The sequence below is a fragment of the Sceloporus occidentalis genome, unplaced genomic scaffold (assembly GCF_023333645.1).
Source record: "Sceloporus occidentalis isolate IW3139 unplaced genomic scaffold, rSceOcc1.0.p SCAF_6, whole genome shotgun sequence".
Taxonomy (NCBI): Eukaryota; Metazoa; Chordata; class Lepidosauria; order Squamata; family Phrynosomatidae; genus Sceloporus; species Sceloporus occidentalis.
The window spans coordinates 61375222-61390347 of record NW_028316986.1 but is presented as its reverse complement, the minus strand read 5'-3'; the positions used below and the strand labels follow the sequence as shown (position 1 = coordinate 61390347).

The following is a 15126-nucleotide window of genomic DNA, read 5'->3' as shown; positions in this document are numbered from 1 at the left end:
AACATTGTAGCCAGATCAATTACAGTAACAGTAACATTGGAAGGCTAACCAGACATCAAGAATAAATTTAGCAAACACAGCTTTTAAATGGACCTTCCTTTTTGGAGATAAGACTTTAGAGCAGTGGTTCCCAACCTTTGCTCCTCCAGGTGTTCTTGACTTCAGTTACTAATAGCCCTAGCTAGCTTGGCCAAGAGTTAGAAATTCTGAGAACTCAATTCCAAAACATCTGGAGGAGCAATGGTTGGCAATCACTGCTCTTAGAGAAAGTTTTTGTAAAAAGTAAAGCTAAAAAACAAGTGATGCCCACAATTCAAAATAGAAGGCTTAAGTGGAGACCTTTTAGAACTACTTTGCCATCCTTTTATTGAGGAAGAGATTTTGCCAGACAAACTATGAAAATCTTCAACCATAGTAGGTAAATCAGGTTTGCAGTTGAGAAAACAGGGTACACACTAGAAGAGATGCAGCCTACTCATTCAGAATTGGTGAGCAGCTATTAGGAATTACTTTGGATACTTATACCTCCATATTTCAATGGTCATAACTTGCAGAAGATATTTAAGGTTCTATTTTCAGGACAAGCATTACCACTTAATGACTTCTGTGCCGAGAGTATCACCATGGCACTACCCTTCCCTGGTGGTGAGATTGCATGCTTCTGTGAGGCAAGAGGCTATGCTGATGATAGCAGAGCTGCCAGTAGGGTGTCCCATGTCAGACAGACTTTTGCTGCGGAGCCAGACTAAATGTGCCAGATAGCAACTAAGTAGAAGCAGTAGTGAGTGGGAAGATACTGGCAGAGGATCTCAGAGACACAATGGCAATTGCCCCATAGCTAATACTTGTTAGTAGTATACAGAAAGAGGCATAGTAAACCTCTTTTGAATGTCTTTTACCATGATAATCCTATAATGAGACAATCCAAAATGGTGACATGATAACTAATATTACTGTGGTGCTGCAGTAACACACATGTTGTAGTAAGTCTTGAAATCTTATTAAATATAAACGGAGGTGGTATTCCTTATTTACTTAATTATTAATATTAATATTTTCTATTTCTCTCTTTCCTTTCTCAGGGAGAAAGAGGAATTACTAGCAGCCCTTTCTTCACTGAGAATAAATCTAAGTGAAATGCAGAGAAGGGAATGTAGTGCTTATGAACAAGTGAAGCAAGCTGTACACATGACTGAAGAAGCCAATTTGGAAAGAACTAAGGTAACATTTTTAAAAGATACATGCACACTTCAGTTTAGGCATGATCTCTCTACATACAGTATTGTGTTGTGTATCAAGAATATGGCAAGTATTGCCTTCATGCCCTACTTGGGCTCCTTAGAGGCAACTAACAGACTATGTTAAGGATCATTCTTTATTGACCTTTTTTTTGTCTGTCACTTTCTATTTCTGTCTTCCCCAGCACACGCACTCTCTCTTTTCCCTCTGTTACTTCCTGTTTTTTTTTTATCACTAGCATATATCCTTTGTAATTTTGATTTTTATAAAGCCCCTAACTTGTCCACATAGGGTTGGCTCTACTTTTATGCTTAGCAGAGGTACATGTGTTTGAGAAAAGAGACAGAGTGACAATTAAATGAGGTCATCTTCTTTCTGCAACATTCTCTGGAGTTCTTTCAGGTGGGGGTATGTTATTCAGCTGTCCTGCCTCAGACAAGGACTTCTGTGATAGATTGAGGCAACATCTTCTATTTGTAACTTGTGCTCTTCCATAATTTGTTCGGTCCTTTTTCTTTTCACACATACACACATACAGGTAAAAGATCTGCTGAGGAAGACACTATAGAACATTATTAAGTGGCACAGTCAACTGTACCTGGAAGAACACCTGAGAATACTACTCGGTTGAGCTTTCACTGATCAACATAGAGATTTTGATGACGAGAACTTTGCTGTTAATCTTTTAGTTTTTCATTTGTCTTACTAACAATGTAGGATACCACTCATACCTTGGGAGCTGTATGAACTATGTTTACACAGCTTTTCTAATTTATAAGATTTATTTTCAGAGGCTTATTCAAAATGTATATTTCATTGTCTTGATAACTAGTGCCCTCTGCTGTATCATTAGTAAATTACTTCTAATTTAGAGGAGTTTGTAATCCTGCAGGATTTTTCTATGAGATTGGATACATTATAGAATTAAATGTGCTGTGAAAAATATATAGGTAGTTTCAGTTTCGGGGGTTACAGTACACAATATAGATTTTAGACTTCAGTGATAGCAGTTATTTCTGGGAGCACAGCCATATTAATGTGTTAAAGACCTATGATAATTTGTTGGTCTTTGTGGTGTCACAAGACCCTTTGTTGTTTTCACCATGGAGATACTGCCATTAATTTTTTTAAAAAATACGATTACAAGAAAGCAAAATGTTATTGGCTAAGGCCACCATTCCAAAATAATGTGTGTGAACAGTTTAAAGTTTGGATGGTGTCTGCACCACATGGTACCACATGGCTGATCTGAAACAGTGATTCCTCAGCACATATACGCAAAAACCTCTCATCTGCCTATGATTTGTTGAGGACATCTCTGTAATTTGACCACATGGAAAACAATTACTTGAGAAAAGTTCCCTCAGTATTTCAACACCTTTCACCCTACCATCAATCTGAGCCTAGAACTAACAAATTCCAGCTAACAAATTCACTATCTTGACATCACAATCCACAGTGTCTAAGCACAACACTCTTGTCAAAAACCCAGTGATTGCTATAAATACATACATGCCTGCAGTTTTTACCCTCAACTCATTACCTAATCTATTGTTTACAGCCAAGCCCTCTGATACAATTACATCTGTGCAGACCCAAAAGATAGTCAAAACTCTTAGATTTACAACAGGCATGTCTCAAAGTAAAATTCTCACCTATACATAAAATGGATAGTAATACAGACACAAGTCCCTGTCACAAACCCAGATGCCATCTGTTGGGTGAAGGAGACCAGCCTGAAAGGATGGTGTGACACTGCCCCTGAAAAAGCCAACCACATGCTGCCGTGGCTTTTTGGTGCTCCTGTGGTTTGTGGCATCTAAACTCCATGCCACCACAGTGCTGAGAAGCTGCCCCCCCCCCCCCCGTGTGGCCAGCTGGGTGGCATGATGGGGTGGCATCAGGGCATACGCCTCCAGGAAGCTGGCACTTCAAGCTGGTGTGTTTCGGCTCTGGGTCTCCACATCTACTCTGGGAGCAATATTACAGGGGACAATAACATCACCCACACTGTAGGGAATGTAGAAATCGCAGGCTGTTCCCCAGATAGACTAAGCTTTTGCCAGTGCCTAGCCCACTTTCACTACCACAGCAGGGAAATTCCAAAGAGCCACAACCATGGCAGGGAGAATGGGGAGAATGGTACTTTTATGGTGGGCTGTCCCTGGATGGACTCTTCTCCCGGGAAACCCTTAAAAAAGCACCAACTCTTTCTACTTACTGTCTCTGGTGGCCTTTTGCAATGCCTGGGAGGAAAAATGGCAGCAACACTGGCATTTCCCTGCTGCAGCAGAGAAGTGGTCTCTGCTGTGGCAAGGAAACACGATGGATCTGAGGAGCCCCATGCTGAACTCCAAAGTTTTACCTTCAGCTTATCCATGGGTCATATCAAAATCCATAATTTTGGTCCCTGCAAACCTGCTCTTGACTTATACATAAGGTTAACTTGTACACAAGTATATATGGTAATTTCATGCAGATGGCAAAGTGATAAATTCTCTCTTAACACCAAGGTTTTATTACTATTCTGTTCCTGGTAAAACTTAAATATGTATATATCCAAACATAAGATGCCATTGCTCTCTATATATCAGTATAGAACTAAATCCAGCACTAATCCTACCTGGAATAGAGCCAGTGAAATGAACAGGATTTGTTAATCACAACTAATTTAGGTCGCTTTGGTTTCAGTGGCACTATTTAAGCTAAGAGTAGCATTGACTTTGATCCATAAATTGTTATGTTTCTAGATTCACCTTTTTTTCAAAGTGAAGTCATGTTGTTCACTAAACAAAAAAATGTACTTAGTTTTTATCTTTAAGATGATACTGTCTCCACAGGCTTTTGTTCAGTGTGAACAACTTAAAAATGAAATGGAGAGACAGAGGAATCGTCTTGAAAGGGAGTTAGGAATCCAGCTAGATAAGAGGGCCCAAGAGCGAGAAGCAGTACGTGAAGAAATGAAGAAAGAAAAAGAGAATTTATCATCCATGGTATTTTAATATTTTTCATACATATACTTTGAACTCTCAACAATGGTTTTCCGTTCCATTTTTTTAAGGCAGTTAAACATTGCACTTTCCTTTGGCTGTTCTTTGGAATATTTTCCATATTTTAAAATATAGCTACCGTATTTTCCTGTGTACAAGATGACTTTTTAACCCATAAAAATCTTCTTCAAAGTTGGGGGTCGTCTTGTACACCAGGAAGGAGAACCATGGCCGGCGCGAGGGCCACTGGCCTTCCCCTCCTTGCAGGCCTCCTTGGAGGCCAGGCAGGAGAGCCATGGCCGGCGCGAGGGCCTCTGCCCTTCCCCTCCTTCCAGGCCTCCTCGGAGGCCGGGAAAGAGCGCCAAGACCGGCATGAGGGCCCCTGGACTTCCCCTCCTTCTAGGCTTCCTCGGAGGCCGGGAAGGAGCACCGAGGTCGGCGCGAGGGCCGCTGTCCTTCCCCTCCTTCCAGGCTTCCTCAGAGGCCGGGAAGGAGAGCCATGGCCGGCGCGAGGGCCGCTGCCCTTCCCCTCCTTCCAGGCCTCCTCGGAGGCCGGGAAAGAGCACCGAGGCCAGTGTGAGGGCCGCTGCCCTTCCCCTCCTTCCAGGCCTCCTTGGATTTGGAGTAGGGGTCTTATACAGCGAATATAGCTCAAAGTCAAAATTTTAATAAGAAAAGTTGGGGGTCATCTTATACGCCCCGTCGTCTTATACACCGGAAAATACGGTAGTTAACTGTCCCAATGGCTCAAATCAACATATCCATTTTTATAAGACTGAATGCTTTACCATTTAGGCTTCCCTTTCCTTTCCAAACCAAGCCCTCTATTTATTCACAAAACTTTGGCCTTTGATGGTCTGTGAAGGCAGAATACATAACATTTTGAGAAGTTAATTGTCCCCAGTTTTGCCTTCTCATTTGCTTTCTCATTAATTGTAGCTTTGCTTTGTTTCAGGTGATGTCTTTATCTCAGAATGTTGCTAGTCTAGAGGCTCAGGTTGACAGGATTACCAGAGAGAAGATCTCATTAGCAAGTCAACTGGAGGAAGCTCATAATCAAAATGCTTCTCATGAAATGGAGATTAATAAGGTAAAACTATTCATTATAGAATCATAGAGTTGGAAGAGACCACAAGAGCCATCCAGTCCAACCCCCTGCCATACAGGAAATCTCAATGAAAGCATCCCCGACAGATGGCCATCCAGCTTCTGCTCAAACACCTCCAAAGAAGGAGAATCCACCACACTCCGAGGGAGTGTGTTCCACTTTCGAACAGCCCTTACTGTCAGGAAGTTCTTCCTAATGTTGAGGTGTAATCTCTTTTCCTGTAGCTTGCATCCATTGCTCTGGGTCCTGTTCTCTGGAGCAGCAGAAAACAAGCTTGCTCCCTCCTCAATATGACATCCCTTCAAATATTTAAACAGGGCTATCATATCACCTCTTAATCTTCTTTTCTCCAGGCTAAACATCCCCAGCTCCCTAAGCTGTTCCTCATAAGGCATGGTTTCCAGACCCTTCACTATTTTAGTCTCCAGTTTCTCAACATCCTTTTTAAATTGTAGTGTCCAGAACTGGACACAATATTCCAGGTGAGGCCTGACCAAAGCAGAATAGAGTGGCACTATTACTTCTTTTGATCTAGACACTATACTTTTATTGATGCAGCCTAAACTTGCATTGACCTTTTTAGCTGCCACATCACACTGTTGACTCGTGTTCAACTTGTAGTCTGCTTGGACTCCTAGATCCCTTTCATACGTAGTTTCATTCAGCCCGGTGTACCCCATCCTATATCTGTGCATTTTATTTTTCCACCCTAAGTGCAGTACCTTACATTTCTCCGTGCTGGATTTCATTTTTGTTAGCTTTGGCCCAGTGTTCTAGTCTATTCAGGTCATTTTGAATTTTGATCCTGTCCTCTGGGGTGTTAGCTATTCCTCCTAATTTGGTGTCATCTGCAAATTTGATGAGTATGCCCCCAATTCTGTCATCCAAGTCATTGATAAAGATGTTGAATAACACTGGCCCCAGGACAGAGCCCTGTGGGACCCCACTGGTAACTTCTCTCCAGGATGAAAGGTAGCCATTGTTGAGCACCCTTTGGGTTCGGCCGGTCAACCAATTACAAATCCATGTAACAGTTCCCTTGTCTAACCTACATTTTACAAGCTTGTCAAAGGCCTTACTGAAATCAAGATGTACTATATCCACAGCATTCCCTTCATCTACCAAGCTGGTAATTTTATCAAAGAAAGAGATCATATTTGTCTGGCATGACATGTTTCTCTCAAACCTATGTTGATTCTCTTGTTTCTCTGAAACCCTTTTTGTGATTATGGAATTGCCATCTAGATGTTCACAGACTCTTTGTTTAATGATCTGCTCCAGAATCTTTCCTGGTATTGATGTCAGACTAACTGGACGGTAATCCTTCCCCCCCCCTTTTTTTTTTTTTTGAAGATGGGGGACAACATTTGCCCTCCTTCAGTCTGCTGGGACTTCTCCTGTTTTCCAGCGATAGAAGGCGGGACCATCCTGTCAATGGGTTGGCTTTCCTTCTCTCGCTCTGTCAGGCAGGATATGCTAAAAGAAATTGCCTGTGGCCACCGCTAGAGGGAGCCAACCCCCTTTTCGTTTCCTGCCTTGCTCTGCTCAGATGTCTTTCTTCTAGCTCTCTCCTGCTTTCAAAAAAAAAAAACAAAAAAACCCAACAAAAGAAAACCTTTAGCCTTGGCTTTTAGCCTTTACTCCTCTAGCCCTCACCTTCTTCTACTCCCTCTCGCTCTAACTCTTGAGCTGCTGGGAGACTGCCATGTCTGGGGCAGGGAATGGAGAAGACAGCCCAGGCATGTCTGGAGAGTCCCTGGTTGCCCCTCGCAAACGCTCCATTTGTTCCTCCAGCCTGGAGGACGAAGAGACCAGCTACCCCAAGGAAAAAAGGGCCAGGTCGGAGGTGGGAGAACCCTCATCTCCGCACCAAGCAGAGCCCCACCGTGTGCTTCTTTCCCGGGATTGGGACCAAGCCACGGATCGTATGAAGGAGGATGCAGGTGTGAGTAACATCCCTGCACAGCTAGGCCCTTCCCTATAGCCTCTGCCTCCAGAGCTTACCACCCTTATTGCCTCCCTTATTTCTATGCAGGCAGCGGCTTTAGCAGGCCATCCACAGGGGACCCTGGTCGCTCCTCCACCATCAAACCCCCTTTCTTCCCATCAGGAAGACCCCTCCCGTCCCCGCTTGCCAACGGTTCTAGGGGCCTCCTTCAAGTTAGTGCCCTCTCCTCCTTCCTCCCCTGTTCCCCACTCGTCCCTGGACTCCATCCCTCCCTCAGAAAGGGGCAAATTTGCACCAAGGCAAGCCCCATTTAGGTGCCAACTTCCCAAAGGCGGGAAAAATCTTAAGAGTGCTCCTTCCAAACACAAGTCCAAGTGACCAGCGCCATCTACTGGCCAAACATCCAAAGCCAAAAAGGCCAAATCAATCCTACTGTCCCATTCCTTCCTTGAGGAAGATGAGGCAGATATTGTTGGCTCCCTTCCTACTCCAGGAGAGGAATGTGAATTATCCTTAAATGAGCCATCTGATGAAGCCCAAGAGGATGACTCCTTTTCACCATCATCTGCTAGACTGATTGTACCTGATGATTTCCAAATACTGCTCAAAAAAGCCATCAGAGCCTTAGAGCTATCTGAACCTACACCTACCCCTCTACCACAAGACACTGACCTTCCACAGGGAAAAGGAGAATCTTTCCCTAAGCCAGGTCCTTCTACCCCTGAAGTTCCTTTTACATCAGAGTTCATGAAGGTGGTAAGAGAAGAATGGTCAAAGCCAGCCACTGCTAGGCCCAGTCCACAAGCTTTTAAAAAGTATTATAACTTACCTCAACATGTGATGTCCAAACTTCAGGTCCCAGTTGTAGATGCTCCTGTGTCTCAGCTAGTTTCGTCTGCCATTTATTCTAAAGATGATGATGACGTTTTAAAAATCCCTGAAGACAAGAGGGCAGATTCATCACTTAGAAAATCTTTTGGAGCATCATCATTGACCATTAGAGCCTCTTCAGCAATTTCAATTCTTTCTAGAGCAGCCTTCATATGGGCCAAAGATATCATTCAAGATATACCCAGAGGCAATATCAAACTCCAACAGGGAATAAATAAACTACTCAAGGTTCTCGCCTTCTCAGCCGATGTGTCTCTAGATATTATCCAACTGAGTGCCAGGACTCAAGCTGCGTCCATACCTGTTAGGAGACAGATATGGTTAAACAACTGGCTAGTGGACGCCAAGTCTAAACAAAACCTAACCATGGCTCCCTTTAGCAGACAAAAGCTATTTGGTGATGCGCTTGACCCTGTCCTCATCGAAACCAAGGACAAGAAAAAGGCTCTCCCATCTTTACTCAAGAGGGACGATAGACGGTCATCTCGCCAAGGCCAAAGTTCCTTTCGCCCATTCAAGAACAATTCCTCCTCCTTTCGATCCCAGGACACCAGATCCAACAAGTCTCAATGGTATGACCGCAAGCCATATGGACGCCAACAGTCACACAACTGAGGATTCGGAAAACCCAATAACTACAACAACCAAGGCTCTGGATCTGCTCCCTCCAAGCTCAACCCCAACTCCACAAGGCCATGACTGGCTGACACACAAAGTGGGCGGTCGGCTTCTTCATTTCTCACACATATGGGAGACATCCACATCGGACAAGTGGATCCTCTCAACCATACAACAGGGATATTTAATAGACTTCCACAGGCCGCCCCGCGACCACTTTGTCCCATCACCCAGATCAACTCGACCCAAAAAACACCAGCTGATGCTACAGGCTATATAACACTTACTAGAGATAGGAGCGATAGAACCTGTGCCCTCTTCAGAAACCTTCAAGGGTTGTTACTCAGTACTATTCATAGTCCCCAAAAAAGACGGATCTTGGAGAGCAGTCCTTGATCTCAAATGGATAAACAAGTTTGTCAACAAATGACGATTCCGCATGGAGACCCTCAAATCCATCCTGGAGACACTAAAATCCTGTGACTATCTGGTTTCGCTAGATCTTACGGAGGCTTATTTGCATATTCTGGTTCACCCATCTCATCGTTGATTCCTACGTTTTTGCTACCATCATTCACACTTCCAGTACAAGGCACTCCCGTTCGGCCTATCATCAGCACCACGAGTGTTTACAAAGATCATGATAGCCCTGGTGGCTCAATGGAGACTTTCCAGAATACACGTCCATCCCTACCTGGACGATTTACTACTCCACTCCACCTCTTACGAACAAGCCAAACATCATACACAACAGCTTCTAGTCTCGTTAGCTCAACATGGTTTTCAGGTAAATCATGGGAAGAGCCACCTATAACCATCTCAACAGATTTCTCACCTGGGAGCTGTCATCGACACCAATCAGGGAAAGGTCTTCCTAACCCCAGAAAGAATCCGGTCAATCCAACAGCCCATCCGATTGGCGCTATGATCTCACTCGACAAATCTCTTCTCCTGGCAAGGATTCAGGGACTAATGATCGCCGCCATAGACTGTGTTCCTTGGGCTCGTCTTCACTCAAGGGAGCTCCAATGGTTCTTACTTCCATTTCAGAGACACATCATATTCAAAATCAACAAAAAACTGATACTTCCAACTACATTCAGACATTCATTCCAGTGGTGGATGTCCAACAATCTCTCAAGAGGCCGGATGCTCTGGCCCCCTCAGGAGCTCCAACTGACAACAGATGCCAGCCTGAGGGGCTGGGGAGCAACAATGGACAACATATTCGCTCAGGGAAAATGGAATACCCAAGAACAAGCTCACAGCATAAACTACCTAGAACTCAGTGCCATACGAATGGCACTGATGGCCTTTGCTCCACAGATAAAGGACAATCCAATCCTGGTCAGGACAGACAACATATCGGCAAAAGCACACATAAACCGACAAGGGGGAACAAGGTCACTCTCCCTATTGAGAGAATCCCAATTACTGCTTCAATGGTCAGAAAGACATCTTCTGTCAATAAGAGCAGAACACATAAAAGGGACTCTGAACACAAGGGCCGACTGGCTCAGCAGACAAGACATAGACCAGTCAGAATGGAGTCTTCATCCACAGATATTCAGGTGGATAACACTCAGGCTCGGAACACCATTGATAGACCTATTCGCATCCCCAATAAACAATCAGGTGCCACGCTTCTACTCCTGGTTCAAAACCCAGGGGGCAGAACAGATAGACGCTCTCAATGTTCTGTGGCCGAGGGGAATCCTATACGCCTTTCCACCAACATCCATGATGAACAGGTGTCTAAAAAAGGCAAGAAAAGAAAATACAACCTTGATCCTAATAGCATCACATTGGCCAAGAAGGCCCTGGTTCTCCGAACTCATAGCCATGTCACACAGAGTCCTCAAACTTCCGATCCGTCCAGACCTTCTATCACAAGGTCAATTTTATCATCCAGATCCTCAGTGGTTCAATCTTCACGCATGGAAATTGAATCCCAGTACCATCGGGCTAGCCTGAAGAAAGAGGCTCCTCCCTCCCTAACTGTCATCTTTTGGCCTCTGAGGGGGAGAGAAGGCTGGCCCAGTACCATCGGGCTAGCCTGAAGAAAGAGGCTCCTCCCTCCCTAACTGTCATCTTTTGGCCTCTGAGGGGGAGAGAAGGCTGGCCCAGTACCATCGGGCTAGCCTGAAGAAAGAGGCTCCTCCCTCCCTAACTGTCATCTTTTGGCCTCTGAGGGGGAGAGAAGGCTGGCCCAGTTCCATCAGGGGCTAGCCTGAAGAAAGAGGCTCCTCCCTCCCTAACTGTCATCTTTCGGCCTCTGAGGGGGAGAGAAGGCTGGCCCAGTACCATCAGGGGCTAGCCTGAAGAAAGAGGCTCCTCCCTCCCTAACTGTCATCTTTCGGCCTCTGAGGGGGAGAGAAGGCTGGCCCAGTTCCATCAGGGGCTAGCCTGAAGAAGAAGAGCCCTCACTCTGGTCCATCTGCCTTGGTCCAGGCCTCAGAGGGAGAGAAGAATGCTGGACCTGATTCCCTCCCTCCCTCACCATTCCCTTCTCCTTTTGTGTCGTGTCTTTTAGATTGTAAGCCTGTGGGCAGGGAACTGTCTGTTATCCCCTCTATTGTAAACCGCTCGGATTCCCAGTGATTGGGCGGTATATAAATAAAACCTATTATTATTATTATTATGATACAGGATGGCCTTCCAGCAGAGGTGGCCGAGACAATCATAAAGGCTAGGCGGCCCTCCACCACAAGGATATATGAATATTCCTATAAAGCCTTTGCCCAATGGTGTAAGGTCAAAAAGATGCCATCTATCTTACCGACGGTCAATTCCCTGTTGTTATACCTTCAGGATGGACTAAACAAGGGCCTCAAACCAAACACCCTAAAACGACAGGTTTCTGCCATAACCTCAGTCCTACTTCAAAAACAATCGTCTGAGCTCTCTAACAACTACTACTTCAGAAGGTTTTTGAGGACCGCCTCCCTCATCAGACCTCCCATGGTTCATCGTTATCCCAACTGGGATCTCCACACAGTCCTGTCAGCGCTCACCAAACCTCCATTTGAACCTCTAAAATCTACAGATATAAAACATCTCACTTGGAAGGTCCTATTCCTCATCGCCATCACATCCGCAAAAAGGGTGTCAGAAATAGGAGCGCTATCCACTCGTCAAGAGCTGTGTGTTTTCAGAGAGGACTCGGTACTCTTACGATTAGATCCCTCCTTTATCACCAAGGTTAACTCCGTATTCCACAGGACTCAAGACATCATATTACCCTCCTTTTGTCCTCACCCTAAAAAAGAATTAGAAAGGACATGGCATACACTCAACGTTCGAAGAGCTCTAATGATATACACAAAGAGGACACAAGACTTTCGTATGTCCGATAGTCTCTTTGTTAATTTCCACAAAAATTCAAGAGGAAAAAAGGCATCTCTCTCGACCCTATCGAGATGGATTCGATCCTGTATCTCAACATGCCACTCCTTATCAGGTTCCTCTCCGACAGGTCCAGTTTATGCCCACTCTACAAGGAGCGCTTCGACTTCAGCTGCTTTATCCACAAATGCTCCACTAGCTGAAATATTTAGGGCAGCCACTTGGTTAACAGGATGGTCCTGCCTTCTATTGCTGGAAAAATGTACATTGACTCACCTTCGTGAGATGTTGGTTTTCAGTGATAGAAGGCGGGAACATCCTTCCCTCACTTAGACTGGTACATATCTCCTGGCACTTAACTTGTCACCCTGTTATTCTCTTAACTGTTCTTTATATTATCCAGATTCTGCAGTGTTGGCCATGTTGGGCCCTGCCATGTTATATTGTTATAGTTTTCATATAGTTCACCAAGCTATTTTATCAACTCACACTTCCAAAGGGGGTTGGCTCCCTCTAGCGGTGGCCACAGGCAATTTCTTTTAGCATATCCTGCCTGACAGAGTGAGAGAAGGAAAGCCAACCCGTTCACAGGATGTTCCTGCCTTCTATCGCCGAAAACCAGCATCTCATGAAGGTGAGTCAATGTACATTTCTCTAGGAGTTTTCAGAGATTATTGCCAGTGGCTCTGATATTACATTTACCAGGTTTTTTTTAATACGCTTGGATGTAGTTCATCTTGTCCTGGAGACTTAAATTCATTTAGATTAACAAGACATTCCTGTACAATCGTTTTACTTATTCTGTGCTGAAATTCCCCTATTTTGTCCTCTGCTCCATTATCCTCAGGTTGAGTACCTTTTTCCTTTTCTGAGAACACTGAGGCAAAGAAGGTGTTGAGTAATACTGCCTTTTCTCTGTCCCAAGTTAGCATTTTTTCCATCTTCTCCACATAGTGGCCCTACCATTTCCTCCTTCTTCCTTTTGCTGTCGACATATCCAAAAAAGCCCTTTTTGTTGTTTATAACCTCTCTAGCAAGCCTGAGTTCATTCTGCGCTTTAGCTTTTCTGACTTTACCCCTACACATGCCTGCTATTTGTTTGAATTCTTTTTTTGTGATTTCCCCCCTTTTCCATTTCTTATACATGTTCCGTTTAAAACTTAGCTGAGTTGAAAGTTCCTTAGTCATCCATCCTGGTTTCTTGAGACACCTCCCATTTTTCTTTCTCGCTGGATCTGTTTGAAATTGTGCCTTCAGTATCTCCCTTTTGAGAAACTCCCATCCGCCCTGAACTCCTTTCTCTTTTAGTATTTCTGACCACGGGATCACCCTCAATACTTCTCTAAGTTTACTGAAATCTGCTTTCCTAAAGTCTAGAATGCATGTCTGACTATGCCTGGCCTCTCCTTCCCACTGTATAACAAACTCCAGGAGAACATGGTCACTTCCACCTAATGATCCCACCACTTGCACCCCATTAACCTTGTTGGTTAGGATCAAATCTAAAATAGCTGACCCCCCTGTTGCCTCTTCCACCTTTTGGACAATGAAATTGTCTTCGAGGCAAGTGAGGAATTTGCTAGACCTTGAGGATTTTGCTGAGTTTGAATTCCAGCAAATACATATCAGGATAGTTGAAGTCACCCATCACTACTACATCTCTCCTTTCTGAGTGTGTAGTCATCTTTCTAGAAAGGCATCATCTTGGGGGTCTGTAGTAGACTCCCAACATAACATCCTTGTTGTTTCCCTCCCCTTTAAATATTTAAAATATTTAAAAATAAAAATAAATATTATTATTATTATCCAGATGCTCTCCACCTGGCTAACAGTATTGATGTCCTGGATCTCTTCACTGGTGTAAATATGTCTGACATATAGTGCTATCCCTCCTCCTTTCCTGTTTGGCCTATTTCTCTTTAAAAGGTTACACCCCTCTATTTCTTCATTCCACTTATGAGACTCATCCCACCAGGTTTCAGTGATGCCTATTATATCATATTTGCTTTGTTGTACTAGGAGTTCGAGTTCATCTTGCTTATTTCCCATGCTCTGTGCATCACTGTAGAGACATCGCAGGCCATGGGTCCCCTTTACTTGCTGCCTGTCCAAGGTTTTTTTGCCCACAATTGTAAGGGCCTTGCACTATTTGTCTTGTTTCTTCTATGTCAGTTTGACTATTTTCTCCAGCCCTTTTGCCTTCCTTAATATTGTCTCCCTCCCCCACGAAACTCAGTTTAAAGCCCTCCTGATCAAATTTTTGAGGCTGTTGGCAAAAACATTTCTTCCAACTGGCATGGGATGCAACTGTCCGTTGCAAGAAGTCTCTTCTCATGGAACCGCAGGCCATGATCGAAGAATCCAAATCGTTCTCAGCGGCACCATCTGCGGAGCCAGTTCTTTACATCTGCTATTTTCCTCTCCCTTCCTGGACTGTGCCCTTCAACTGGCAGAAGAGACGAGATGCCAACTTGTGCATCCATTTCTTTCAGCTTCCTACCAAGAGCCTCGTAATCCCTTCTGATGTTCTGAAGGCTGTGTCTTGCAGTATCATTGGTTCCCACATGGACCAAAAGGAAGGGGTATTGACCAGTCTTGTCAGCCTCTATGTCACATCACGGAACTTTGCCCCGGGGAGACAACACACCTCTTGAGACAGCTTGTCAGGCATACAGATCACTGCTTCTGTACCCCTCAGCAAGGAGTCCCCCACTACGACCACATGCCTCCTTTGAGGCTTAGCAACAACTGTTCCCTCTGGTGGGACTCTCAGGCTCACCTGCTTTGTCCCTGAAGTCTGTCCGTGCTGCTCTTCCTCATCTTCCTCTTTCTCATTCTCCTTGATAAGGGAAAGTGCTTTGAATCGATTCTCTAGCTTGCAAGCTCCCAGAACAGGTTGGCCTACTTCTCTGTGTGACATTCCTCCAGCTGTCTGCCTCCTGTGTATGTGAAGTGACCTCCTCAGTCCCAGCAACTTCCTCTGTGTG

General features: G+C 44.6%; 1 protein-coding gene across 3 annotated transcripts in view; it reads left to right on the top strand.

The window, feature by feature from the left end:
- Positions 1-15126, top strand: part of SDCCAG8 (SHH signaling and ciliogenesis regulator SDCCAG8) — a 181120-nt gene that overhangs the window by 22892 nt on the left and 143102 nt on the right. For all 3 annotated transcript variants that reach the window (XM_089529829.1, XM_089529827.1, XM_089529828.1), the window contains exons 9-11: positions 1083-1221; positions 4080-4232; positions 5185-5319. In XM_089529829.1, the coding sequence (XP_089385955.1) occupies positions 1083-1221; positions 4080-4232; positions 5185-5319 (427 nt within the window). The remainder of the gene's footprint in view (positions 1-1082; positions 1222-4079; positions 4233-5184; positions 5320-15126) is intronic.